General features: G+C 58.7%; 1 protein-coding gene across 1 annotated transcript; it reads left to right on the top strand.

Annotated features, from left to right (window-relative positions):
• The first annotated feature begins 530 nt into the window (after positions 1 to 530).
• Positions 531 to 26839, top strand: ADAM33 (ADAM metallopeptidase domain 33). Its single transcript, XM_040554486.1, has 24 exons — positions 531 to 1131; positions 3699 to 3781; positions 9632 to 9708; positions 11877 to 11952; positions 12589 to 12665; positions 12872 to 13058; positions 13388 to 13453; positions 13561 to 13632; positions 14117 to 14283; positions 14396 to 14480; positions 15060 to 15202; positions 16407 to 16584; positions 16786 to 16875; positions 17233 to 17428; positions 18490 to 18598; positions 19106 to 19310; positions 20198 to 20275; positions 21163 to 21271; positions 21685 to 21835; positions 22491 to 22581; positions 23343 to 23588; positions 23926 to 24089; positions 24631 to 24648; positions 25697 to 26839. Exons 1-24 carry the CDS (start codon positions 1008 to 1010, stop codon positions 25746 to 25748), a joined length of 2844 nt encoding a protein of 947 aa, XP_040410420.1. The 5' UTR covers positions 531 to 1007; the 3' UTR covers positions 25749 to 26839.
• The last annotated feature ends 219 nt before the right edge of the window (positions 26840 to 27058 follow it).

Below are 27058 nucleotides of genomic sequence, written 5' to 3'. Positions count from 1 at the left end.
TTTGGGGATCTGGGGAGGTGCTGCTGAGCCGGGGCAGGCTCCCGGGCAGTGTCCAGCTGCCTGCATCTGCTGGGTGCCTGTAGACAGGACCTCAGCAGGGGCTGGAGTGCCAGGAGGGCTCGGACGGGGCTGCGCTATCTCGACTTGCCGTTTGTGCTGGGAAACCCCAGAAAAGTTCCCTGTCCCTGTTCCCTGTCCCCTCCTCCCCTGCGCTGTCACCTCCGGCCATCGAGCCCAGGGGCCCCGCAGTGTTTCGGGTGAGCGTGCCTTGCAGCTGTCCCTGTTTTGCACAGGGGCGAGCAAGGGAGTCAGCGCTTTAGCAAGGTTTATTAGGCTTAATCAGCATTATTATTAGGGTGTTAACTCTAATGAATCCTTGGCCTGGTTCCCCAGGGGAAGAACTGAAATGGGTGGGGGTGACAGAGGAGCGTTGCGGTTTCAGGGCAGGAAGGGAAGCGAGCAGTACCCGGTCCCAGTGCCGGCATCCCCTCTCGGTGCAAGAAGCAAAACCAACGGCCAGAAGCGTATCGAGGGGCCTCCCCTCCGCCTCGCCACGGGTGGAGGCACCGCCGGCCTGCTCGGGGTTCTTTGCTTTGGTTTTCCCCCCCTTCCTCGAGGCTTCTCCTGGGGGAGCACTGGGGGGCTGCCGCCGTGGCTCCGGTGGGACGTCCCGTGCAGGGGAGGGGGGATAGAGTTTGGGATCAGCCTTCGCCGCCCGTCTGGTTTTCATTAGTCAGCCCGGCTCGGCCAAGAACCACAGCAATAAATAAAGGCGAACAATGCCAGCCCCCTCCCTGCAGCCGCCCCCATCTCGCCGCTCGGCCCCAGGATGCAGCCGGGTGTCTGGGAAAGGGGGCTCCGGCCACAGCCGAGCGGGACAGGCCGGGGAGAGTGAATGGGGCTGGCAGGGGGAAGCAGGACGGAGGGGAGGGGACCCGAGAGCATAAGAGGGAAGGCAGGGCCAGCGGCGGAGAGCAGAGGCAGTGACAGCCCCCGGCAGCGCGGGCATGGCGAGGCTGGCCCCCCGCAAGCCCCCTAGGTGCCGGGGCTTTGCCATCCTTTGGGGGGACCACGTCTTCCTCCTGGGGCTGCTGCTTTTCCCAGGTCAGGGGGGTGCTGCTGGACCACGAGGTAAGGGGATGGAGATGGGGGGGGGGGGGGGGAGGGGGGGGGGAGGGAGCAGCGTACCCCAATTTGGGGGTAGCAGGGTGAGGATGGGGGTACCCCACTTTGCATGGGGTCCGGCGGCGGTGGGCATGCATGGGGTGGCATGGTTGGGGCTGCCACGGGGCAGCCCATGGGGGTGGCTGTGGACTGCGATTCCTCCCCTTGACCCCACAGCATTGCTTTTTGTGTGTTTGTGGGGGTCCCCCCCCCCCCAGAGACCCCCTTTCTGTGGGTCCCCCCGGCCCCCTCCCAGCGCCACCCGGGCCGTGCCGATGCCTCTATATGGTCTGGTTGGGAGCGGAGGGCTGTGAGCAGCCGCAGCCCCCGCGAGAGGAGGGGAGACAACAACGCAGCCCCCCCGGGACACCCCCTCCTCCCCGTCCCAAACTGGGGACCCCTTGGGTCCCCGTAATTCTCCCAGCTCCGGATGGCTGCAACTTGAAGCAGAACCCGGCTTGTGCCGCTGAGGCGTGTTTTGGGGTAAAACTCGGCCTTTTCTGCTGTTGTGAGCAAATCCGTTATTCTCCCTGAAGCTTTCTATCATTTTTTAAACGGGTGTTTGCTGAAAGCCTGTCTTTGCCGGTTTGGGTTCAGCCTCCTGTTGCCTCCATTCTCCATCTATATTTTCTTCCACCCGCCCCCCCAGGAAGCAGGGGCTTTCCTCAACACCCGATTTTTATGATTTTTTTTTTTCTGTCGAGCTTTGCTGGATTCTGTAGTCCTGCAGCAAACAAGTTTTCCAGCAGCTCCGAGAGAGCCGTGCTGCTGGGAGAGGAGCGGGGCGGGCGGTGGGAGCCAGAAATCCCTGTTTTGGTAAACTTTAGGCAAATCCCCGCTCCGAGCAGCGGACGGCACCATTCGGCTGCAGCCCAGGCTGTGCACTGAAAGCATCCCGAGCACCCATGCTCCCGATGTGGTGTTCCCAAAAGGGCTGGGAAGGAGCGTGTTTTCCAGGAAAAAAAATAAAATAGCAGGGGGTGGGAACTCCCCCCTCTGTTCTTCGTTTGCCTTTCTTTGAATTTAGAGTTTTAAGGCCCTATCTCAGGCTCTGGGGCTCTGCTATTCCCGGCAAAATCCCTAGTCAAAACAGCGAGCAGCTGAAGTTAATAACCAAGGGGCTTTACGACGTGGCCCAGCCCCAAACCCCGCAGCACGGCCGCCCCTCGCCGCACGGATGCTCCCCCGACAGCGTGGGAGCAGGACGGGCCCTGCCTCAGCCCCTTGCCGGCGTCGGGACTTTTCTCAGATATTTTCCCAAGCAGCCTAAAAAACCTGAATTTGGCCTCCAGGCCCCATCGCCGGGGGCTCCCTCCTCTTTGTCTGGAGGAAAAGTGGTTGTTTATTTTTATTTTTTCCTCTCTCATTGTAACGGGGAAGCAGCAAACTCACACCATGCCTCAGTTTCCCCATTTGTACGGCCACGGGGTTGGAGGCCCCGTTATCCTTTTTGGAGGAGGTGAGGAGAAGGGAGCTGGGAATGTGCCACCACCTTATCTGTAGTTATTCCTGGAATCTGATTAAATGCTATATACATAATGAGAGCCGATTAAATGCCACTGTGTGATATCTCCAGGCAAGTCCAGCCAGGCTGGGCAGCTTTAAGTGCTCACTCTGCAGTTCCCAACCTACAACTTCATCTTTTCTTTTCTTTTCTTTCCCCCCTCTTTCTTTTTTTTTCTTCAATAACATCATCTTTCTTCAATCCAAATCTCCCCAGATAGTTGCAGGGGGAACCAAAACAAGCGTAGAAAATTATAAAGCCACGGGCCCTGTTATTCCACTCCCTTAGTAAATAACTTTGCCCTTGGCTGGGGAAGGTTACAAGATCCAAGCTTTCACTGACAACATTTGGCTTGGCAAGGTAGCCTGGCGCTTGACATTTTTGCTAGACCTCATCCCCTCTCAGCAGTGTCTTCAGCAGCAGATATTTTTTTTTTCCCCTGTTGTTTTCCAGGCTTAAGCCATCAGTAGCTGCTCGTTCTGCTGCAATCAAATACAGCCACATTGTTTATGAAAAAAATAAATCTTAGAAAGCCTGCCTGGCTCCAGTCGAGCCAAGGAATGGCTCGTGCTGCTCTGCCCAGGGGAGCTGGGATGGTTCGGGCAAACCCGTGCTCTGCTGCAGCTCCTTCAGCAGCTGTGGGATTGAGCAGAAGACAATGGCTCGATTTCTGGGTGACCGAACCAAATCTCCTCATCCAGATCAGTGGAATAAAAGCATAAGGATATGTTAAAAAAGAAAAATCCATTTGTGGGATTTTGGGAGCCGGGGGGAGGCACTGGTTTGGGGCTGGGAGAGCGGGGATGCTCTAGGAGCCAGGCTGGGGCATCAGTGCGGGTGCTGGCATGGGGACGGGGTGATGCTGCGGCCTTGTGCCGATGCCCAAGCCCCAGAAACCCCAAAGAGGTGTCCCTGGCTGTCCCCGCAGCCCCTCTTCTCTTTGTATGGCTGCTGAGAAGCTCCCGATGTGGGGACTTGCCGTGGGATCCCTCGCTCCATTCACACGCTCACCAGCTCTTCTCTCCCCCAGGCCCGGCGTCCCATGGGGAGCGGGTGACCCCGCACTGGCTCCTGGGGGGCCGCACCCGGCGAGCTGTCAGCCTGGACGAGCAGGTGAGGACCGAGACGGCTCCTGTCCCCAGCACCATGCTGTCGGAGCAGGATTGGGTCCCGTGGGGCTAGGGCCTCGTGGTGTGGGGACACCGAGTTTATAGGGCCCAGGGGCATGGTGGTTCTTCTGGGGGTTCTTCTGGTGATGGGCAGGGAAATTGGAGGGATTAATGGTGAATTAATTAAGTGCGGCCTTAAATATTGGTCGGATGGATCTCAGGGTATGGGGGCAGGCGGGAACCCTGTCCCCAAGGGTCCCCCCCTGCCCCAGCAGGGTGCCCAGCCCCACGTCCCGGCGGCTGCTGAAGCTCCCCCAGGAGGAGCCCCCCAAGCTCTGGGCAGCCTGTGCCAGGGCTCCGGCACCCGCCCGGCCCAGCAGTGCTGCCTGAGGGGCAGGGGGAGCCGCCGGGGCTCTGGGCTGGGCCCGCGGCCTCTGGGCCTGGCCCTGAAAATGGCATGGCTCTGGTGTCTTTGATGGCCAAGAGTTGTGTGGAGGAGAGGACATCTCTTCCTAGGGCTCACTGCTGGCCTCCGTGCCATCTCCTCCGTCCCCACCATGCCTAAATCCCTGTTAGGAGGTGCTTGTGGTGATCCTCACCCAGCAGCTGGCCGTATGGGGCCCTGCTCTGCGTCGGGAAGGATTTAATCCCTTCCCAGCACAGCGAGCACCCACGGGGGTCACTGCAGGAAACCGCTGTGGTTTGGGGCCATGCGGCCTCGTTGCTGACGAGGTTTGGTGCCGGGAAGTGGCCTGGGGGCGCAGCGGTGAAGCCACCTGAGATGCCTCCACGTGAGACCTCTGGGCCAATGCCTTCTCTCGGGGGATTTGGCAGCACCGGCAGCAGCTGCCCGGAATCGTCTTTCTCCTGGAGCTGAAATAGCCTGCGGTGTGCCCGGCCCCGGCGCCTCGGGGACCTTGTGGTCACCCTGCGGAAACGTCCCCTCCCTCCCCGCTCCACGGCAGCCCCAGCCATGGGGTTATATTTAGGCTGGACGGAGGGCACCCGAGAGGCGGGCAGTTTATTTATACCCTTCCTAGCATCCCCGCTGCCCAAAATCGCATCGGGCAGCAGGGTGCAGGCGCGTCCCGGTGGCTCTCGGGGTTGGGACGGCCACCAAAAGGCAAAGGGGTGGCTGGGCAGGTTCTGGAGCTTCCTGGCATCCACTGTGCCTCAGCCGGCTCCAGACGGCCAAAACAAGGAGGCTGCTGTTCGGAGGGGCGGCGAGGAGGGGGGGGAGAACTGCGGGAAGCAGACAAAGGGCGAGCGGGCTCCTTCTTCCACATTGAGACCCGAAGCGTCGCGAAGGGTTCTCTCCCATCCAACCCTTTGCCCCCAGCCTGTTGCCGAGTGCTTATTTATAGGATAAATTTAATCCAGCCCCCCCGTTCCCCACCCCGTGTCTCCCACCCTCCAGCAAAGACTCTGGAAATAATCGTGGCCACGGCTTCCTGGCGCACAAAGGGGCTGTTTGTCCGCGGCACGCTCCTGCCTGGCCTGAGGCCGTGGGGAGGAAGAGGAGGAGGAGGAGGAGGAGATGCTGGGGGCAGCGTGCAGGAGTGAGGAGGGATTTTATGGCCAGGATCGTGGGCTGGGATGAGTTGCGTTGGGTGGATGTGGATGGGAAAGCCCGGAGGTGTGAGCGCACCCGGGCTGTGCACACCCTTCAAAGTTGTCCCCAAGGTGTTGGGACGCCGGGCTCGGGCCGGGCTCGGTCCCTCTGTTGCTCTGCCATTAACCACATCCGCTGCTCAAGTGGGAAACGACGGCTTGGAGTGGGCAGGATTAGCGGGGTGACCTGTGCCACGTTCCCATGCCGTCCTGGGAAGCGCCCGTCGGACGCAGTGGTGTCTCCTTTTGGCATCGATGCTCCTCCCGGAGGAACTGGTGGCGAGCAGGGAGCTGCCGGTGGCCCCGTCGTGTGCGGGCTGGCACGGCGCTGGACCCAGCCTCCTATTGTTGGGGCTGAAATCCCCGCGGGCTCGCGGCTCCCGGCACACATGGAAGCGATTTCGGAGAGGCCAGGGAGGAGGTCGTGGGGACCCTGATTGGAAACAGCTCCCTCGTCGCCAGCTTGGGGTGGGATCCTGCTCCTCTGCCACCAGCTGTCCCCTGTCCCCACTGTCTCACTGGCCAGCAGGACGGCATGTTGTGCTGCCTGGGTCGCTCCCTGCCTGATTTCTTCCCCTCTGCTGTTGCTTTTTGCCACGTGTGGATTTAGCTGCCTGCAGGAGCGGGGTGTCCTGGCGTCCCAAGCCTCATTGAGATCTCGGGGTCACCCCCATCAGCAGGTTTTTGCTGCTGTAGCCAAGCTGGGGGTGAAGCCACGAGGGCTCAGCTGCATCCAGGCAGACCCCCTGGCCTTCCTCCATCTCTCTCCTGGCACCCTGGATAGGAAGACCTGCAGAAGGCTGTGTTGTGGGGCATCCTCCCACCCACTGCTGGGTCCCTGAAGCATCCAGCATCCCCCTGTCCTGCGGCTGGGATCTGTCTGTCCCCTTTTCCATGCTGTTCAGCATCCCAGCGGCTCAGGACCGTCCCCAGGAAGCATTGCCAGGGCCGGGCAGGAGCAGGAAGGGAGGAGCAGGGAGCACCCGAACCCGAACCCTGCCCCGCTGCAGGTGCTGTCACCCGGCTCCGCGGCACGGCTCCTGCAATCTGCTTCCTGCAGGGAAGCCCTTCCCTTTCCCAGCGTGTGGAAGGGCACAGACCGAGCCAGGACGTGGCTTCTGAGCTAAATTTGCTTTGAAACGACCAAAATCCTGCCTCTGCATCCAGGGCCTCGATTCTCCTGGTTCCCCAGAACTGTTTGACCCCAGGGTGCTTTTCCAGTGAGCAGCTGGAGCCCGAGGCTTGTCCTGGGGGTTCTCAGATCTCGATGCTGGTGTGCATTTAGCTGAGGACAAGGCGATGTGGTCCCTGTGCTCCCACACAGGTCTGGATGATGGGAAGCTCCTGGAACACAAACTCTGCTGCTCGGCTCCAGCCCCTCCTGAGCCTGGGGAGAGCCTGGCTGGGCCACGATGCTCCAGCTGGGAGCTCAGCTGCAAAAGCCATCACCGCATCCTCTGCGGAGCAGCCCGGAGCGTCCATCCCCTGTGGCGGGGTTGGAAACCCATCTTCCTTCCCTCCTCCTTACATCCAGGCTTGCATGGGACCTCGGGGCTCGTGGGACCTGCCCGAGCTGGCGGCCAGGCCGAGGTCTGATGTTTCCAGCAGCGCTGGAGGAGGGCGCCCGGCCGAGGATGCATCCAGGAGCCCCGGGGAGACAAAGATCTTCTTTCCCCTTGAACAACAATGCAATCTCCTTGGCCTCAGCCCCTCTCCAAACACGACCGTGGTTTTTGTGATCAGCAGATTGGAAAGGAAAACCGGAGTCGAGCTCTGCCCCGTGGGCTCCTCGCCAGGGCAGATTCATCCCGGCTGCTCTGCGCAGCCCCCGCTGGGACCGGCTTTGCTGCGATGTGCTGGAGAGGGGCCACGGCTGCCACGGCTCCTGCAGCCCCTGGAGGGTCCGGGGTGTCCTTTGGGGCTGGTGGAGAAAGGCAGCGGCGTTTGGGTCAGGATGGAGCTGGAACGATGCTGGAGCCAGGATGGTGCTGGATGGAGCCAGGATAATGCTGGAGCCCAGGATGATGCTGATCCTGCCCCTTGCCAGCCACAACCAGCAGGTCTCAGGGACCCAACTTCTGTCACTTATGCTCAGGGCAAAATTATCAACGCTTAATTAATGCAATTAACATCATAACCATTCCTGGCCTCAGAGCTGGGTTATCTGGCTCCTGCCTGTCATGGGAGTTGCACGCTCGCTCCTTGTCCATCCTTTCCATCCTGCTGTTTATTTCTGCAGGGTTTTGGGCCCCCCAGAATCAGCTCCTGCTGCCTCCCCACGTAATCCCCAACCCCGGGGGAAACTGAGGCACGGGGAGGGGAAGACCTTGGGATGCAGCCCCATGTAGGGTCCGAGCACCGACCCCATTAGGAGCAATTTATTTTCCAGCCTTCAGTGGTGCAACAAAGCGTGCACAGGGGGCTGCGAGCATCGGTGCGAGCCTGCTCACCCTCGTATCCCTTTAAGACTGTCTGGGAGCGAGCATTTTGCCAGCAAGGCCCTGAAGTCGATGCTGGGAGTAATTGCTGGGGAATTCAAACCGGGGAGGAAGGAGCTGGGCCTGGGGAGGAGGAGGAGGAGGAGGAGGAGGAGATGGGTGCGGGGAGAGGGATCGGGGTGGGAGCTTGAAATACGGGAGGGCCGGGGAGGCGGGGGGGAAAGCAGGGAAATCGCAAGAAAAATGTACAGACCATGTTTGGCCAGGGAGCGATGTTTGTATAAGATCATGTTCTAAAAATACAGCCCGTTCCCACCAGCGGCGGAGCAGAGAGAGGAGCCTTCGGCCCCGGCTTCCTCCTCCTCCTCCTCCCGCGCCGCGCAGGGCCCCTCGCCCACCAGGGGCTGGTGGGGAGCGGCACGGCCTGGCCTCGCCGCTCCTCGCTGGTTTTGTGCCTTTTTTTTTTCCTCGAAGCCCTGCGTCTGGTCTCCTTTTTTGGAGCTGGGAAGACGCCGTGCGAGGCGTCGGGGTTGGGGCTTGGCCATCGTGGATCCGTCTACACGTCCCCGTGCTGCCATGGGATGGGATGGGGTGACCAGCCCCTCGTCGTCCTCGCTCAATTTGGTGACACGGGCTCAGCCCTGTTTGGGGACAGGAGCACCCGATGGGAGCTGCTTATTTGGGGTGCTCAGCTTGGGGTGGGCCTGCAGGGAAAAAAACACATCCCTGCACCCCGAAATGCTCGGTGCTGTCCCCTAAGAGCATCCCCAGGGCTGCAGGGCTGGAGGTTCCCGGTGTCCCCCCGGTGCCTGGGGAATGGGGTGCATGAGGAGCAATGCCCCACTGGATTTAGGGACAGGCCAGCAGGAGCTTTTGGGCTCCGGTTTGTCCCAGTTTGGGAATCACCCAACTTCACCCCCACCCCTTCGCATTCCTGGTGACAAACCCGTGATGCTGCGAGCAGCCCAGGCACTGCCGGGACGGCTCCGTCCTCGCCCATTTGTCTCCCAAGCTGGGAAAACCTCAGCAGCGGCCCTGCTTGGGGAGCAGGAGGGACCCGCACGGGTCGGGAGGGACCCAGGGGTCGGGGACAGACCCTGGGGGGGCTGGGTTTGGATGCTTTTAGGGGATGTCTGTGATCTGGGGAGGCGCATCTTGATGCCGTCCTTCACCTGCGCCACAGCTTTGCCCTCTCTCCTGTTTCCCCATAACCAAGTGCCACCCGCAACCAGTGTCACCCGCTGCCACCCCCCCGGTGGTGTGACATCCCAGCCCCACGGCCACCCAAAAAAAACAGGACACAGAGACTTCGAGCTCTGCCAAGTGGCACCAGGGATGATTTTCATGTCCCTGGAGCTGGGGCAGGGATCTGGGGACAGGGGCACAGAGCTGGGCTGCAGCGCATCCCGGCACGTGCGAACCAGCCCCGCTGGCGTGGGTCCGTGCGCACGGTGATGAAACCAGTTCCCGTTTTCAAAGTGAGGGATTGAGTAAAACCTCCGGCATCCTGGGGAAGCTGAGTCAGACGCTTCCTCCCGCCGCCCCCGGGTGTCTGTAGGGCCGCGGGTCCCCGTTCCCCGGGCCGTTCCTATTCATCTCCTTGGCACCGCGGCGGTGCAGCTGCCAGCACCCCTGGGTCCCAGCTCGAGGACCTCTCATCCCTGCGTCCCCGCTGATGCCCACCCCGGTCCTGCTGCTCCCCCCTCCATTTTGCAGTAGGTCCTACAATAACACAGGCAGGTGCACACCCTCCTGGCAGCACCTAACCCCTTCCTAACCCCGTCCCTCCTTCGCTTTCCCTGCAGGAGCCGGCGCCGGCGCGGGCAGAGGTGGCCGTGATGGCCGAGGGCAGAGAGCTCGTCCTGGTGCTGGAGAGGAACGAGTAAGTGCCGGGGCTGTGGGGAAGGGGCGGTGGGCATCCCTGCCATGGGACCACCCGGTTTGGGATTGCCCGTGGCTTTTCTGCTGCATGGGAAGGGACAGGTCGCGGTGGCTTCCTGCTGGCCACGGCCAACGCAGCGCTGCAGGATGCTGGGTGAGGGCTGAAATGCTTTTTTCCTGTGACTCACACCCGTGTCATGGCAGAAATGGGCTGGGCAGTGCCACGGTGCAGGGCGCAGGGTGGGTGAAGGATGGAGACGGTCCTACAGCCCTGCCGGGGGGGCTGCGGGGGCTTTGGTAGTAGCTCGGTGGCTGCTGGCATCGAGGGCGTTTGGGAAGCTCTGCTGCTCTTCTGCTGCTCCTGCCTCGGATCGGCCAAGCATGGAGAACCTCAGGGCGGTCCATGGGGACCTCGTGTCATTTGTGCTGTTGTGTTTTCGGGTCTCTCCTGGTGCTCGGTGGCTGTGAGGTGTCACGCAGGTCCGGCTTCTGCTTCTGCTTTTTGCCAGCTGGGGTTGCAAACTAGCTTGCAACGCCTAGCCTGGTTCCTAGCTGCTGCAGCGGGCCCAGAAATGCTTTTATTTATTTTCACAACCCTAATTCTAGCTCTGGAAGAGAGCAGGGAGAGCTGAGCCCCATCAGAAGGAGACGGCACCAAGTTTGCTGTCTTGTGCCAACCGACTGGGCTGCCTCAGCCCTGCCAGCCCGTGGGCCAGCCAGGCTGTGCTAGACCCCAAATCTTTTTTCCTGCAGTGCTGGGAGAGGTGGTCGGCCTCCAAACCCATCCCTCACGATCTCTTCCAGCAAGACCTTCCCTTGAGCAGGAGGAGGAGCTGCATCTCCCTGCCTTCCCTTCCCCAGGGCTCCCACCTTGCAGAGGACATCCTGGGGGATAAGACCCATGCTGGGACTTGCTGTGCTCCTGCTGGGGGTCTGCTCAACCCTCCCGGCTCCCCCTGTCCCCAGACACCTCACGGAGGCTTTCACATCTCCAGCGTCCTCAGCTGACCCATCCCTGTCCCCATCCCTGTCCCCATTCCAGGACCCAGTCCGAGTTCCCGTCTGGTTCCCCTGCTAGACTGGAGCTACTGGTGCCAGGCGCCTTCTCGCGGGGACGTGGGTGCCAGGAGCGTGCCAGCAGCAGCATTTTTGGAACCAGAGCGGATACAAAAAAGAATCCAAGAGACAGGGAAGGGGGGGCCCGAAGCCGCTCTGGGGCTGGCTGCTGGCTGCGTTTTCTCCTCCTGCAAGAGCAAAACCACGGGGAAGGGACCCGGAAACCCAGCCCCAAAGGGTCAGCAGCTGAACCCTGCCCCTCGTGGTCCTCCTGCGGGCGGCAGGGAGCCCATCACCCCGGTGTCTGGGCCGGGTTTTGCTTCTCTGCCATCAGTCTTCCCGTGCGCAGGCGCGTGGGACGCGGGCTGAGCTCTGGCTCTTCTCGCCTGGCGGCAGGAAGCAATTTGTCAGCGCGGGGCCGGGGTGAGAGACGGCTGGCAGCCGCGGGGAGCAGGGCGAAGGCAGGGCCCTGCAGCAGCAGCCCGAGGTTTTTTTCACCAGCATTTTTGGTTTTGGTGAGGTGCTGGCGCGGTGGCGCATCGGGAGCAGCACCCTCGTCGTGCCGTGAGTGATGTGCCCGAGGCTGTGTTGGAGACCCCAAACCTGACATGCTCTGGGGCTGGACCCCAATTATGGGGCCGACCCCATCTTTCCCAGGCTGGGCATTGCCCCTTGGGGAATGTGGCTTGGTGGGGACTTTGGATGCTGCTGCTTCACTGGGGTAGGGGCGAAGGGAGACTTAGCAGGGCCGAGGGGCTCTGCTGAAGTCCCACGGGGGGCTTGGTGCTTGTGGGGAAGCTGTCACCCCCCCAGCTGCTCATCCTCAGGGTGGCAAGCCCTCTGACAGCGGGGGCGGGCAGCCGGGCTCCCTCCATGCCCAGGACCCCGAGCAGGATGGGCAGCCCCATCCTTGCTGGACCTGGGGACTTCAGAAAGGGGCCAGAGGCTGTGATTCATCCCCCTGCACATCTCCTGGGGCTGGGCAGCGGTGGGACCTCCCCGTCCCTTTGGTCCCCCTGTGCCAGGCTGTGTCCTTGCTGGCCGTGGGCCCCAAAAGGGCCAGCACATTCCCGGAGCATCGCGGGGTTCCTCATCACTCCTCTCTCTCCGCAGGCTGCTGGCACCGGGTTACACCGAGACACACTACACCACGGACGGGCGGCCGGTGACGGTGGCTCCCAACCACACGGTGGGTGCCAGGGATGGGTGTCACTCATCTTGGAAGAAGGGGGACGATGGTTTTGGGGTGTCCCAGAGCCTCGGCTTCCCCATGAAGAGCCCCAAGCATCCCCAAATGCTCCGGACCTGCATCCTCTGTGCCTCTTTCAAGTCACGCAGAGAGCTCAAGCAGCAGCAAAGCCACCCAAAATGTTCCTGTCCCCTCCCCGTGCAGGTCCCCTGTCCTCATGGCAGTGTTCAGGGGTATCCACGTGTCCAGCCTGCTCTGGGAAACTGCTTGGGCTGAAGCCAAATCCCTATAGGGATGGGGCACAGTGTTCTGGCTGGCAGCATCCCCGGTGCAGGAGGATTGAGACAGCACACGGCTCCTGGAGCTCTTGGGACACAGGCACGGGCAACGCCCACTGTCCCCAGTGTCCCCTTCCAGCGATGAGTCCCCCACGTGCGGGGACCGTCCGTGTCCCAGGCTGGACCTACAGAGCTGTCAGCATCCTGGCTCCATCCATCCCCATGTCCAGAAGGATGCTGCTAGCCCAGTTGTGAAATTCAAAGCAGGCAGCTTGTTTTGGGATGAATACGTGGGATTTATGGCCGGTCGGCTCTGCGTGGTGGTTTCTAACTGAGGTCTCCGTTGCCTCTCTCCCAGGACCACTGCTACTACCACGGGCACGTGCGGGGCTACAGGAGCTCCTGGGTCGTCCTCAGCACCTGCTCGGGAATACGGTACGGAGCCTGCAGTGGGGTTTTAGGGCTGTCAAAGGGGGGATGGATGTGCTGCCACCTCCTTCTCCGCGGAGACCCCGCTCTGATGACCCCTCCGAGCATCACAGATGCTCCTGCGAGCCCAGCTCGGTGCTCTGCGGGGCTGATTTTCCATCACCCCCCCCCCCCCCCCGCCCCGATCCCATTCTGCTGCTCTCCATATCCAGGGGCCTGATCGTGGTGAGCAGCAACGACAGCTACTACCTGCACCCCCTGGGGACCCCCGAGCCGGGCCAGCACGTCATCCTCCGAGCGGAGCACCTGCCCATCGCAGGGGGCACCTGCGCCCACGGCGACGACTTCGGGAGCACCGTGGGTGCCATCGCCCGGCTCTTCAGGCCGGCGGAGCGCCGGGTAAAGCCAGCCCCGGGTCCTTCGTGCACCACTGGGTCTGCCTGCGCCCTCCCTAAATGTCTGCTGCTGCCCCGGGCGGGCGGCTCACGGGGTCTCAGCCTGGGGAGGAGACCCCAGAGGGAGTCTAGGACGTGGGTTGGGGCTGGTGTTGCGTTGGGTGGGATGGGATATGGGGGGACACGGGGAGGTTGTGCTGTAACAGCCCAAATTGGCCTCAGTTTCCCCACCCAGCTGTCCGTCCTGGGCGGCTCTGCGGTGTCTGGGGAGCCCATGAGGCCCCCGGGCTGCCCACCCCTTTGCTCCTCCAAGCCTTGCTGTCTGATTTACAGGCGAAGAGAGATGCCTGGAGGACCATGAAGTACATGGAGCTCTTCATCGTTGCTGACAACACGCTGGTGAGTGCCACGGGGGCCAAAACGTGGTCCCCTGCAGAAAAGCCAGGAACACTCTCTGTTCCCTGCTCTTGCTCTGCTGACCTTCTTCCATCCCCACCTCTTTGCAGTTCAGGAACCAGAACCTCAACCTGGGCCACACCAAGCAGCGAATCGTGGAGATCGCAAACTACGTGGACAAGGTAACGCCGGTCCCTTGTCACCACCTCTGCCGTTCCCAGCGCGTGGGAAGCACCTGGGCTCGGGGCCAGCCCGTCGGAGACCCTCAGGGACTGTCCCCGTGTCACTGGTGCTGGGAATTTAGGTGGCAGTCATGAGCACACGGTGGAAAATTCATTGTCCCCATGGTGGGACATGCCATGATGGTGGCAGCTGAGGGAGGGTCGCCCTGCTGCAGCCTCAGAGCCAGGATCTCAGCTGGCATCCTTGAGCTGGGGCAGGATTGGTGCCGTGGTTCTCCAAGCTGGTCAATTTTGGCAGCTGGTGGGTGGGATCATGCCACCCCAACTTGGTCCTGTGCCCACGCTGTTGCTGGCGGAGCTCGTGTTTGCAGCTGGGTTTGGGACAAGCGTTCCCTGAGTCGCCCAGCGGATGGAAAGCAGGGAGGTGACAACGATGGGAGACACGTGGTGAGAGCTGGTCCCCTCCAGCCCCGTCCCCCTGCAGTTTTACAGGTCGCTGAACATCAAGGTGGCCCTGATCGGCCTGGAGGTGTGGACGGAGCGGGACCAGTGCGCCGTGACCAGCGACGCCAACGCCACGCTCTGGTCCTTCCTGCAGTGGAAGAAGGCGCTGAGGGCACGCAAGAAGCATGACAACGCCCAGCTGCTGACGTGAGCGCCCTCCCGGCCCAGCCCGAGCCCTCCGAAAGGGCTAATTGCTAATTGCTCTGCCTGGAGGAACTAATTACCCTTCCGCTCTCCTTTCCGGTGGGCGTCCGAGCAGCGGGAAGACGTTCAGGGGGACGACCATCGGCATGGCCCCACTGGAGGGGATGTGCAGCGCGGACAACTCCGGGGGTGTCAGCATGGTAAGGAGGCACGGGGTGACCTGCTGCTCCTCCTGCCTTGGGGACCCCATCCCCACCCCATCTTTTTGGGGCTGGAGGAGCGAGGTTGGTCCTGGGATGCAGCCTGAGGGCAACCAACGATGCTGGTGGCCCGTTCCCCCTCTCAGATGTTGGCCAAGCCCTCCTGCCCCAACTGCAGTGGGCAGCAGCCTTGGGGTCTCCTGTGTTGCTTTGGCTCCTCACCTCGAGTACCCCCTGCTTCTTCTGGTTTTGCAGGGTCGTCTCCCACCCCATAGACCTCTCATGCCTCTCCCTATGGGGTGACGGTGGCCCTGGTGAGCCTGTGGTCCCTGGTTAAGGCTGGCAGCGTGGTGCATGAGGTTTCTGTCTTTTGGGACATGCCCTCCAAGGCCCCAGCTTTTCAGCAGTCGGCTCCAGCCCAAAATCTTTCCCTCGGGGGGCTTTCAGGAGACCAAACCCTACCTCTTCCATGGACCCTCCTTGCGTGGCACCCAGCTGCAGGCCCAGGGCTGCCGTGGTCCCTCGCAGGGACCTTGTGGGCCACCCCTACAAACTGACACAGCCCCTGTCCCCGCGCAGGACCACTCGGAGCACCCCATCGGAGCCGCCGCCACCATGGCCCACGAGATCGGCCACAACTTCGGCATGAGCCACGACAGCCAGGGCTGCTGCGTGGAGGCCACCCCAGAGCAGGGCGGCTGCGTCATGGCAGCGGCCACCGGGTAAGAGGTGGCAGGGACGGGGACAGGGACACGGGGACAGGGACAGGGACAGGACACGGCCACGAGCCCCCGAGCAAGCTGCAGGTGGTGTTTGCAGATGGGCAGCCTGACCGCATCTCCCTCTGACATTTTTTATGTTTTTTTTTTTTTTCTGAAATATTTTTTCCCCCACACGTGCAGGAAGTACATCTTTGCCTGTCCCTATTTGCATGTTCATGTACCAGTTTATGGGTATATTTACTTGCTTGCTCTATCGTAACATGCAGGGACTTACTGTTTTTTTCCTGCAGCTCTAGAGATTTTCCCCAGACTTCAGAATCTCTTCAGAAAGGGCCACGGTTCATGTCAGAAATGAGATATGCTCATAGGAAAGAAATTGTTTTTCAGCAATATGAGGAAATGAAAACAGCACCGAAAGAGAGAGCTGGAGCCGTGCTCCTCTGCTTCCTCCTTCTCAGGGCATCACCCAAAAAAAAACCCTCAAAACATGTGCAAAGTTCTGGAAGAGCCGTTCTCAGATCTTCTGTAGGAAACCACCGGTTCCTGTCCAGCTCCTTAAGGGAAGGGCCAGCTGGGTGTTAGAGAACTGACCATACAAGTAGTAGCTTCTGGTTTTATTCTATTTATTTTTGCTGCTCAGGCCTTGCGAATGATTCCTTTTCATTCCTTTTTTTTTTTTCCCTTTTTTTTTTCTCTTTTTTTTTTCTCTTTTTTTTTTTTCTCTTTTTTTTTTCTCTTTTTTTTTTTAATTTATTTTTTCCTGGGCACATGGGCACTGCATGCAGAGACCCACCTTGTGGTTAGGGTCAGGGGGTCCGTGGTGTGCCCCGTGCAGAGGACCCAGGGCCTCCTATCTCTAGGAGGTTTCTTGCTGGAGATCCATTGCTCCGGGGGCAGCATTGAGCATTTCTGCTTGCCCAGTCCAACCCACTCTGGAAAATATTTGGGTCCAGCTGTCCAAATATTTGGGTCCTGGGCTGTCAGTGTCCGGTGCTCTGCTTTTGGGGCGCTCAGCGGTGCGGGTTGGGGTGGGAGATGGAGGTGTTGGTGCACCTGGCTGGCGGTGGTGCTGCTGCTGCTGCTCCTGGAAGGGTTTGTGCCAGTTCGCCCGTGTCCTTATTTCCCAGCTCTGACTGTGGTTTTCCACCTTCTCCTGGCCCCGACCGCCCCGGTTCCCACCCCTCCCCATCTGTCCCCTGCGCAGCCACCCCTTCCCGCGCGTCTTCAGCTCCTGCAGCAAGAGGCAGCTGGAGAACTACTTCCAGAAGGGAGGCGGCATGTGTCTCTTCAACCTGCCCGACACCAAGGACCTGGTGGTGGGCCGCAAGTGTGGCAACGGCTTTCTGGAGGACGGAGAGGACTGTGACTGCGGGGAGGTGGAGGTACGGGGACGGGTGCCGCACTGCTTTCCTCCACGTGGCACGGAGAGGGGTCTTCCCAAGGGGGTTGGGTTTGCTGGTCCCAAAGGGGCTGCGTCCCAAGGGTGGTGCTGTGAGGGGTGGAGAAGGGGCCGAGAGCAGCGGTGGGGAGGGAAGGGGTGGACTCGCTGCCCGTGGTGATGCTGTCTCCGTCTCCCCGCGCAGGAGTGCACCAACCCCTGCTGCAACGCGCACAACTGCACGCTGAAGATGGGGGCCCAGTGTGCCCACGGTGACTGCTGCCAGAACTGCAGGGTAACCCCCTCGTTTCATCATCCCCTTTATCCCCCCCCCCCCGGACCACGCAGTGAGATATGGCACCCGTGGGACCCATGCTCTTCGTGTCCCCAGGATCAACACTCCTGGTGCCAAACGAGGAGGGTTGTGCCTAAATGTGCATAAACTCCTGTCCTCAGGGGAGTCTCTGATGGCTGCTTTGTGGCTGGGTTCCAGCCACAAAATCTGTCTTTGTACCTTGGTAGCCCCTCGCAGTCCCAGAGGGGACATTACAGATGGTTTCTGGCCCCACGCTGTGCCAGGAGGCAGCGTCTGTCCCAGTTAGTCCCATTTACTTCTTTTGGGTGCTGATGTTTCTCTCTCCTCCTGCGGCAGCTGAAGGTGGCTGGGACGACCTGCAGGGAAGCAGCAGGATCCTGTGACCTCCCCGAATACTGCACGGGTGCCTCACCCTACTGCCCGGCCAACGTGTACCTGCTGGATGGCTCGTCCTGCGCCTATGGCGAGGCGTACTGCAACAACGGCATGTGCATGACCCACCACCAGCAGTGTGTCCAGCTCTGGGGGCCAGGTGAGCCCCAGTCCTACCTCCACGAGCATCCTCATGGCCCCTTGATGGAGCAGGAGCCCTGCTGGGGGTCAGCGTTGTATCTGTACAAGGGGTGCCCGAGCCCCCTGCCCTCCTGTGGGGCTGGAGTGTAGCGAGCAGAGGGTGTTTGCTGTCTCCATTAGGGTTGGGGGCAGAATCCACGGGGCAGACATGTGGGGTTGGGGGTGCTGTGCATGCACACTCATAGGTGCCTGCTCCTGCACTGTGCACAGCCCATCGGGCCATTGCATGTGGTCCCCACACTGCATACAGCCCATACATTTCATACAGCCCCCATGCCAGGTTTGGTCCCTGGGTTTGGTCCCCATGCTGCACATCTCCGTACGCTGCAAAGTCACCTCCACGGTACAGTGCAGCCCATGCTAGCGCTTCAGGACTGCCTCCAGCTTCAGTGCTGCGTGTGGTGCTGTGTATGGCCCCCTGTGCTTTAGTTTTAGCCTATATGCTGCATACAGCCCCCACTACGGCCCCTATGGCCCATAGGTGCTATGGCTGGCAGGGTGTGCGTCACCTCCACACTGCTCGTGGCCAGATGCTTTGGGAGTTTGCTCCCTCCGTGTGGCTGTAGCTGCTTATAGCTCATATAGATGTATCCTGTGCATGGCCCCCATGCTTTTTATGGCCCTACACCACATAGAGCTGTGCCCTTCCCCTGTGCACACTGCGGTGCCCACCCCAGACACCCCATTTACACCCACACCCCCCAACTCCCAGCCCAGGCAGCTCCCAGCTCCCTGTCCCCGTTTGCACAGCGGCGCTGCAACCCCCAGGGCCAGGAGAGCTGCAGCAGGCACAGAGGGGACAAAATACCCCCCCAGGGCCACCATCCTCTGCAGGACCCCAGCACAAAGGGGGGTTCATCCCTCCTGTGCTGTCCCTTACCCAGCACCCCCAGCAGTCTCTCTAGGAGAATTCCCCAGTGCGTTTTCTCCGCAAACACCCAGCTGGTCCCAGCCCTGGGTTTTCTCCCTGCTGGCTGCTTTCCCCATCCTGCTGCCTTCAAGACCTTCCCCCTACCACAGGTGCCTGGCCAGCCCCGGATGCCTGTTTCCAGGACGTGAACATGGCTGGCAACACCTACGGCAACTGTGGCAAGGACAGCCAAGGGCGCTACGTCAAGTGCGACAAGAGGTGGGTGCCCCATCCATCACCCGCAAATCCCATCGCTCACCCCGAAATGGGGCTGGCAGGGCTGCATCCCCATCTCCAACATCACCTCCAATGTCTCTGGTTTGGGCCTCAGAAGCCACCAGGTCCTTGCTGGGCTTGGTCCCCATCACTGCTGGGAGGTCATCGCACCATGTGCCACCTTTCTGCCCAGCCTGAGGGGAAAACCAAGGGCAGCATCTGCAGGAGAGGTCATTTAAGGAGTGTGTGCTCTCCAGTATCCCCTGTTAGAGCAGTGATCTTAGAGGGGAACCCCTGCCTGTTCCCTCCAGCACCTCTCTGTCCATCTCTCTCCCCACCATCTCTGCTGTCCATGATTTATCTAAGCCCTTTCTGAGCCTGCTGAGCCTCTCCCATGACCATGAATTCGGAGGGAGGTGAGCTAGCAGGCAGGAGGGCAATGGGGCAGCAAGGATAGGGCAGCCAGTCCCCACTCCTCCTGCCTTCATCTCGGCTGTGCCCTGCTCCTAGGGATGCCATGTGCGGAAAGATCCAGTGCCAGAGCTCGGCGAAGAAGCCCCAGGGGACCAACACCGTCTCCATCGACACCACCATCCGCTTCAACGGGCGGGAGGTGAAGTGCCGGGGCACCTACATGTACACCGCGAAGGACGACGAGGAAGACCTCTCTGACCCCGGGCTGGTGATGACGGGGACGAAATGTGGGGATGGGATGGTAAGTACCTCTTCTTAGGGCTGGGGTCTTTTAAAGGGGATCAGCTCCTTGGCTCTTTTCCCATTGTGGATGCTCTCCACGTGGTAGCCAGGACACTGTACCTGATTTCCCCCACATTTCCAGCCATTTCCCTGATGACATCTTAGCTGTGGCATTTCTAGACATTGCCTGATGCTTGTGCATAGGCAACCAAGCCCTCCTCAGTTTGGTTTCCATCTTAATTTACCCATTAATGAAAAGTAGAGCAACCACAGCAGGGGCTGCCTGCCCCAGGACTTGATGGAAGAGGCTTCCTCCTATGAACAAACATTTTCCCCCAGGAAAGCTGTTAGGAATGGAGATATCTATTTGGACAGATACAAATAGATGCTGCTAACTGAGCGTGTCTCCTTCACAGCCCCTGCATCTCCAAGTGCTTCTCAGAGGGTCAGTTCAGCTGGGGATGGGCTGGGAGCAGGGATGCGTGCCAGACCGGGCTGGCCGGGCAGATACAGCCTCTGCTGTTTGGCATTTTCCTAGCAAAATTTTCTTCCCAGTTTGGGTTGGAAGCCAAAAAGTTGATGTTTTCATGAGAAAGGATGGACTTTTTTGAAAACCTGCCTTTTGGGGTGGATGGGAAATGCCTTCTCCAGAAGGTGGGTGTCCGGGGAGGGAGGTGGTGGTGGCTGGTGGCTGGTCCCCACTGAGCTGTACGGGACAGAAGAGGGCAGAGGATTTCTGGGCTGTGCTGAAAACTGGGGTGAAATGCATTGACCTGGGACAACGTGACTTATCCAACTTGCTTTTTCCAACCTTCAGTGTCCTTCCAGAATCCTATCTATGAAGCCAAACATCCCTGTCCTGTCCCTCAGACCTTTCCTAACCTTTTCTTCTTGTCTTTTTTTTAGGTTTGCAAAGACCGCCGGTGCCAGAATGCCTCCCTTTTTGAGCTGGAGAAGTGTGTTTCCCAATGCAATGGCCATGGGGTGAGTTTCTAAGACCTACAGCAGGCTCCTGAGATGGGCTCAGATCCTTAAGCAAAACCAAGCTATGTCCCCCAGGGATGAGCCTTGCAACACAGCGGGGCATCTGCTTTTCGTAATACTCACATTCACGCTAGCTGCAGGTGAGACTGAGCTGAGGTCTTTGCTTATCTGTGTCCAAGTTAGAGGGAGAAGAGCATTCTTGATGTAACGACCATCTGCAAAATTTGGATCAGGGTCCAGCTTGAACTGGAGAGCGTTCAGAGCTCAGAGCAGGTGCCTGTTCCCTCTGAGAACAAAGCAATGGACAGAAACACAACTGGGACTGCAGAAATGCAAGGAAGTGATTCAGCGAATAGCAAAAGCCACTATTGTCCAATGCTTAAAGGCTACAAAGATTTGATCCCTGCATATGAGGACTCCCTAGGCCATGGCTTAGTCAGATAAGGAGACAACAAACAGCACTGCTGGGTTATGCAGAAAAAGGTGATAGGTACAACACCCAGCGCTCAGCTTTGTTAAGGCTTGGAGTCTCGGCTTCAGAAATGCTGTGGGTTAGTAGGACATACCCCGAGGGGAAGATGTTCAGCAAACTTCTAGCCTAACACAAAGTATTAAGGCCATTGGTGTGAAAACTGAAGCTGTAAGATGCCTGTCTGCAAGGTTTCTGCAAAGAGCAGGGATAAAAACATGCCAGCAAGAAAACATCTCTGTACATTGCAATCGCAGATTTGAGTCCAACATAGCCACGATCCAAGTGATGTCCCAGGGGGGAATATTAACAGGGGCTAAGCTCCTTCAGCCCAGACTCCTGCCATCTGATCTCACCCCCGCTGGGCCATCATTTCCATGTGTCCTGGTGGTCTCCAGCCTTCCTTCTCTCCCTGCAGGTTTGCAACAGCAACAAGAACTGCCACTGCAATGCCGGCTGGGCTCCCCCCTACTGCGAGAAGCCAGGCTTGGGCGGCAGCGTGGACAGCGGCCCCGTGCAGCACGACAGTGAGTACTACAATCACAGAATCATTAAGGTTGGAAGAGACCTTCAGGATCATTGGGTCCTGGCACCTTGTGGTGCTGCTGGGGCTGGGGCGATGCCATGCGACGGGGAGACGGGGCGATGAAGCTGGCGACGGCTCAGTTCCCAAATGTGCTGCCTTGGGATAGTTCAGGCAGGCTCCGCGGCTGCTTGGTGGCCATCCATTTTTATCAGAGGCCAGCAGATGTACTGCTCCATTTTCTGGAGGTGTAGTGATGCAGCAATGATGTCTCGAGCCTGGGTGGCTGGGAGTGGGCAGAGGGGTTCAGTGTTTGCATCGAGCAGAGCCATGCTCTGGATTTAGCACCAGCCAAAGCAAACCTGGAGGCTGCCAGCCCTCCCAGCCCTGTTCTCATCCTTGTGCTTTCTCTAACAGATCATGAAGCCATCTTAATAACTCTTCTGCTCATCTTCCTGCTCATCCTTCCGGCCCTGGTGATGGGCATCTACTTCTGGTACCGGCGGGAGAATTCGCTCCTGAATAAATGGATCAAGGAGATGAGGAGGAGGGGCCAGGAGACGTACCGGTGGGTGATACATCCTAACTTCTCTCTCTTGAGGACCCAGTGGCACCCTGAAACCTTATTTTCTTGCCCCTGGCAGCAGCCAGCCTGGTAGGAACAGTTGTGGGGGAGCAGGGGGAGCACAGGACCTGCTTCAGAGTGGTATGAAACCTGCTTTGCAATACAAAGAGCTCCTCCTGGGGACAACCTGAGGCTTTCAGATCTCTCCTGAGCAGAGGCAGGAATGATCCCCTGGACAGGGTGACCCTAGATAGCGATGATGAAGGTGGCCTGGTACCGAGCAGCCTCCTTGCCATCTGCTCCTAGCAGGCTGCAAGAGCTGGAAGGGCTCTAAATGAGCACAGAATTTAAATATTCATTATTTCCTCTCCCAGCCTAGGCACACCCCCCTACCCTAGAGTTCCTGCAAGCATTTGAGATAAAAAACCCAGAGCCAGACAAGCACCTTCTTTTATATTGCTAGTGACTTCAGAAATGCCGCCATCCCCTCATTATTTCAGGACTGACTTTTGTCCCTGCTCGCCCAGACCTGCAAGATATTTCCCTATCTGTTTGTGGAGACAGGACCTCGCAGACGTGCAGCATTTTGGGAGGCAGCTGTTGCAAGGATGGTTGCTTTATTTTGCCCTCTGTGATTTACTTTTTTGATCCCGGGCAGGAACAAAGCCTTTGGTCGGAAGGCAACCAGTGGCCACTCCAAAGCTGCTTTCACCCTGCGGGACATTTCCATCTCCAGCTACACTAACAAAGTAAGTAATGACACAACTTCCATTTCTTTTCCTCCCTGGTCCTGTTACTTGTGGCTGATCACATCTCCCTCTAGTAACAGGGCCAGCTCCATGCTGGTTTTGCATGTTATTTTGGGGTGAGCCCTAGGGCAGTAGTAAGGATCCCTGCTAAAAGTGAGTCTTTTGAGCTCTGCCTACCTAAAAAAACTTGGGTGACTGCTAGGAGTCTCTGCAGGGAATTTGCCCTATCCCCATGGCAAAGCCTGGCAGGGGCTCTGCAGTCCTGCTGGTGGCTTTTGCATCTCTAGTGTCCTTGGGGTGAGTAAGCCTGAGGCAGAATTTACAAAGAAAGAGTGATGGTGGTTTTGAGCCTGGCCACAGGACGCGAAAGCCGGGCAGAATGGTTGATATCTCTCATCTCTAATTCGTTCTGGTAGAAACCTGAGATTAATTCCCCAGATCTGGCCCTGCTCCAGGTCTCCTGAGCACCTTTCTTCTCCCTGCGTGCTCTCTTGTGGTTAGTGAGGAGCAAATGTGCTCAGCTTTTGGGTGGGATGGTGAAAGGTTTGTGCCAGAGAGTGGAATAAAAACTCTATTCTTGTCAAGGGTATTTATATAGGGTATAGGGCAAATCGGGTATATATAGGTTATATATTTGTATAGGGTATAGACAGGGAGTGCTGTGACTCCCTAGCACCCAGACCTTGCAGGAACATCTGCTTTTCAGCACCCAGAAAAATGCACCTGAGGGTTTCCTCCATGACTCTTTCTCATCCCCGCAGGCATCGCGTGCTGCGTTCCCTCCCAAACCCAGCGCTCACCATCCCGGCCCCCAGCCTGTCAACATCGTCCACCCGCTTCGTCCCCCACCTCACTCCATCCCCCCGCGCCCGAGGGACCCCAAGCCTGCCAGGCCACCTCTGCCAGCCAGCAAATCGCCCATGGTCCCCACCAAAACGGTCGTCTCCCAAGCTAAACTGCCTCCTCCGAAGAAACCTCTTCCCTGCAGCCCCGTGAGGACCCCGCTGGTGAGTGTGGCTGAGTTTCCTGCTGTATTCGTAGAAATTCCTCATTTTTGGCTGCCTGGGGCTCTGTTGGGTTGGGAACTATTAAGGAGTTGTCATGCCACCCTAAGAAACGAATCTGTTGCAATGGTGAAGAAAGCTCAGCAGATGATGGGAATATTTTAGGGTAGTTTGGGTACTGTTCTTGTATGCCTTGAAGCCTCTCAGCTCTACAGCAAGACAGAGCGGGTTGTAGGATGCCACTGGAGGCTCCTCTAAGGATCTTGTCTCTCCCCATGTGCTTTGGAGGGTTGCAGGAGGCCACTGGAGGCTCCTCTAAGGGTCTTCTCTGTGATCCCAGGTCGGCCCAAAGCACCAGCCGCCTCGTCGGCCGCTGCCTGGAAGTCCTCTTCTGGCCAAAGAGCTGCCTCCTGCACACGGACAGACCCTGCTGGTCATGGTCCCTCCTACCAACTTCAAGGCATTGGGTACAAGCACCACGAGCCACCCTACGAGGCCGTTCAAGTAAGTTGAGAAAAGAGGAGCTGAGCTACCTCCCTCCACAGCTGGGGTCCTGCAGGCAGCCACAGCAGGGGTCCCGTGAGACACCCCAAATGTCAGCGTGGTGTGCTATGGGCTTCTCCTTGTGCCCTCATCTGTAGTATGACCTAGGGTGTGTGGCTCTATGCCTGGCCCAAACCTGCAGGGTCTGGCCAATGGTGGCCAATGGTGACCAAGGTTGAGATTTTGGGTCCTTACGCTGCTGGGTTTTTGTAGGGTTTGGATTAATTAAGGGAGATGCCAGCCTTTAGTGGGTGCCCCATCCCTGGAAGTGTTCAAGGCCAGGCTGGATGGGGCTTTGAGCAACCTGAGATGTCCCTGCCCATGTCAGGGGGGTTGGAATTAGATGATCTTTAAGATCCTTCCCAACCCAACCCATTCTGTGATACATGAGTGCGTGTGGCTCCTCGTCCTCAAGCACAAAGGGGGCTGCTGGTTTGCTGCTGGGAGACAGGGGAATACAGGGACGGACAGTGATGCTCTCTTTCATCTTTCCTCCCTACAGGCCGATGCCACCTCAAAGGTGAGTCACAGACACCTCCCAGTTTGGAGCTGGGAGATTCAGTCTTGGTCCTTTACAGTATCATAGCTAAAGAAATCCTTTCAGCTCATGCTAAATTCTCAGGAAAAGGGGTCAGTGGATGTTTTTGCATCCCCTCCCGCTAGCCAGGCTCATGGGCCTTATCCAGCCATGGAGGGAAGACACCACGCTGAACTGAAGCTGACCCTCATCCCCAGATGGTCTAAGTACTGCTCTGCCTTTCTTAAACTAGTTTAGATTCCTATGCCTTTGTAGTTGCCACCACAAGGAGGCTGAGTATGCCCCAAAATTTCTTGGTGTAACTCAATCCCTCCAATTTGTCCCTTCTGCCCATTCTCTGGTCTGAAACAAAAAAAATTTGGCACATCCCTGCAGCCAGACCTGGCTAGCTCCCCAGATAAGGTGGCTCTGGCCTTGCTGCCCACTGGGAGCAGCCCCTGGCTGTACTATTCTTAAATGGTGTCAGAAAGTGTTGACTGTGAGGACCAGATGTGCTGGGGAGCTGGATGTACCCATGTCCTGGTCCTGATTCAGTACTGGTCACCACCAATATGTAAGGGAGGGAAACACTCTCCTTGCTGGTTGGGTGAGGGGACAAATTTAATGAGTTGATGAGGGTTCATACTGGGATGGCTGGTTCGGGGCTGTCTCTGGTAGTGAACAAACCACTCTGGTTGTTCTCAGGAATGGGAGAGCAGCAGCCCCTGGAGGATATCTCTCCCACACAGGTGGGCGCCCAGTTCTCACCACTGGTTACCGCCTGGTGCCACCACGTGCTTTGGTGGACTCTGTCTCCTGTCAGTGTTTTAAGTATACACCAAAAGAGAACACCCAGTGACCGAGGCTGGGATGATATTTGTGAGGGAGGATGTGGGGTGACTGTGGCACTTCCAGGTCCCTCTGATCTCGCAGACAGCAGCAGCTCTGCGTTCCTTAGCTGAGGAAGGCTGGCTGTGATGGGGGTGGCAGATGCGTGGTCTCTCTGCACCCTGATGAATCGTCTCCTTTCCCTTTCTTTTTCTTGCTCTAGGCCAGTCCCAGCCATCAAAGTCCAATCCACCTCCTTCCCCTCGAAGAAGTGACAAACCAAGGACACCTTAAGCCCATCCTCCCTGAGCTGGCTCTCCTGATTTGCACTGCTGCTGGTGACAGGGGACTTTTATTCCTCTCTTGTTTTGTTTTTTTTTTTTTTGATACCAGAGGACTATTTTTATAAGACAGAACAAGTACTCAGCACACAAACTGTGGTGGCAGGGGGAGGAGAGGGGAAAATTGGCACCGTGATACAACTAAGGGTTGCGGTGGGCTGATGGTGGGGGCACCACGGTGGGACCTCCACCACAGCTCTGGGGATCGCCTCCTTGCCAGGTTCCCCCCCAGCTTTAATTCTTCCTGACATTGCACATGGGCTGGTCGGGGTGCCCTGAGGTCCATCCAACACCGAAGCAAGATGCTGACGACGGTGGCAGCAAAAGCTGTGTAATATCTTCCTAGCTACCTCCTCCTTCTCCTCCGGGCCTGGTGACATCCCCTGCCACCCGCTGCCACCAGAGTTCAATGCTGGGCATTGTCTCCGGGGAGACTTTTGCCTTCAGAGAAGAGTGGTTTCCAGTTCGGACCATGCCATACAGTGCTGGGGCATGGCCACGAAGGCTCCACGTTCTCCGGCTCCTCCAGGCCCCTTCCAAGAAAACCCAGTGATGATCCCGGGGCCGTACCTGGAAGGAGAGATGGTTTTCATGCCTGTGGCGCTGGTGGCAGCTGGCTACCATGGTGCTTTCGAGGGGCTCAGGAGCCCTTCAAAAACGTTGCAGGCCCAGAAGTGGCTTTGTGGGCTGCTATCACTGCTGTCCCCACGGGGACGGAGCCACGAGCCAGGAACGAGAGCAGGAAGGCCTCCTGCCCATGTCGCTTGCCCAAAGGCTTGCCCAAAGGCCTCGGCCGAGCCGTTGCATTTCTCTGTGCCTCAGTTCCCCCCGTCGGTAAAATGGGGGGGTAATATACCTACCTCACAGGGGTGTTGTGAGGTTTAGCAAACCGGTGTCTCGACAGGGCTTTACAATCCTCATACGAAAGGTGCTGTTGACCCACACAGGACTGCTCCATGCCGCTTCCCCGTGTCTTGACGCGCGGCTGTCAGGGTGTGAAACGAGAATGATGCCTTTGTACAGCGCCCCGGCTCCTCTGCCTGGTTTCTGCCTCAGACCTTCCCCGAGCTCGGGGTCTGCCCCCAGTCGGCACAAACGGGCACCCCTGGAGCCCCTCTGTCCGTCCTTAATCCCGGGATCAGGGGGTCCAGCCGTGTGTGACACATCAGCTACCCGGGCTTAGATCCTGTCAGACCCAGGACAAGTCTTTCTGAGATGTGTCTGACCAATGTCAAGGGTAGTTG

This window comes from Cygnus olor, chromosome 4 (genome assembly GCF_009769625.2).
Source record: "Cygnus olor isolate bCygOlo1 chromosome 4, bCygOlo1.pri.v2, whole genome shotgun sequence".
Classification (NCBI taxonomy): Eukaryota; Metazoa; Chordata; class Aves; order Anseriformes; family Anatidae; genus Cygnus; species Cygnus olor.
Note: the sequence above shows the minus strand (reverse complement) of the source record. Positions and strands in the feature narration are given on the sequence as shown.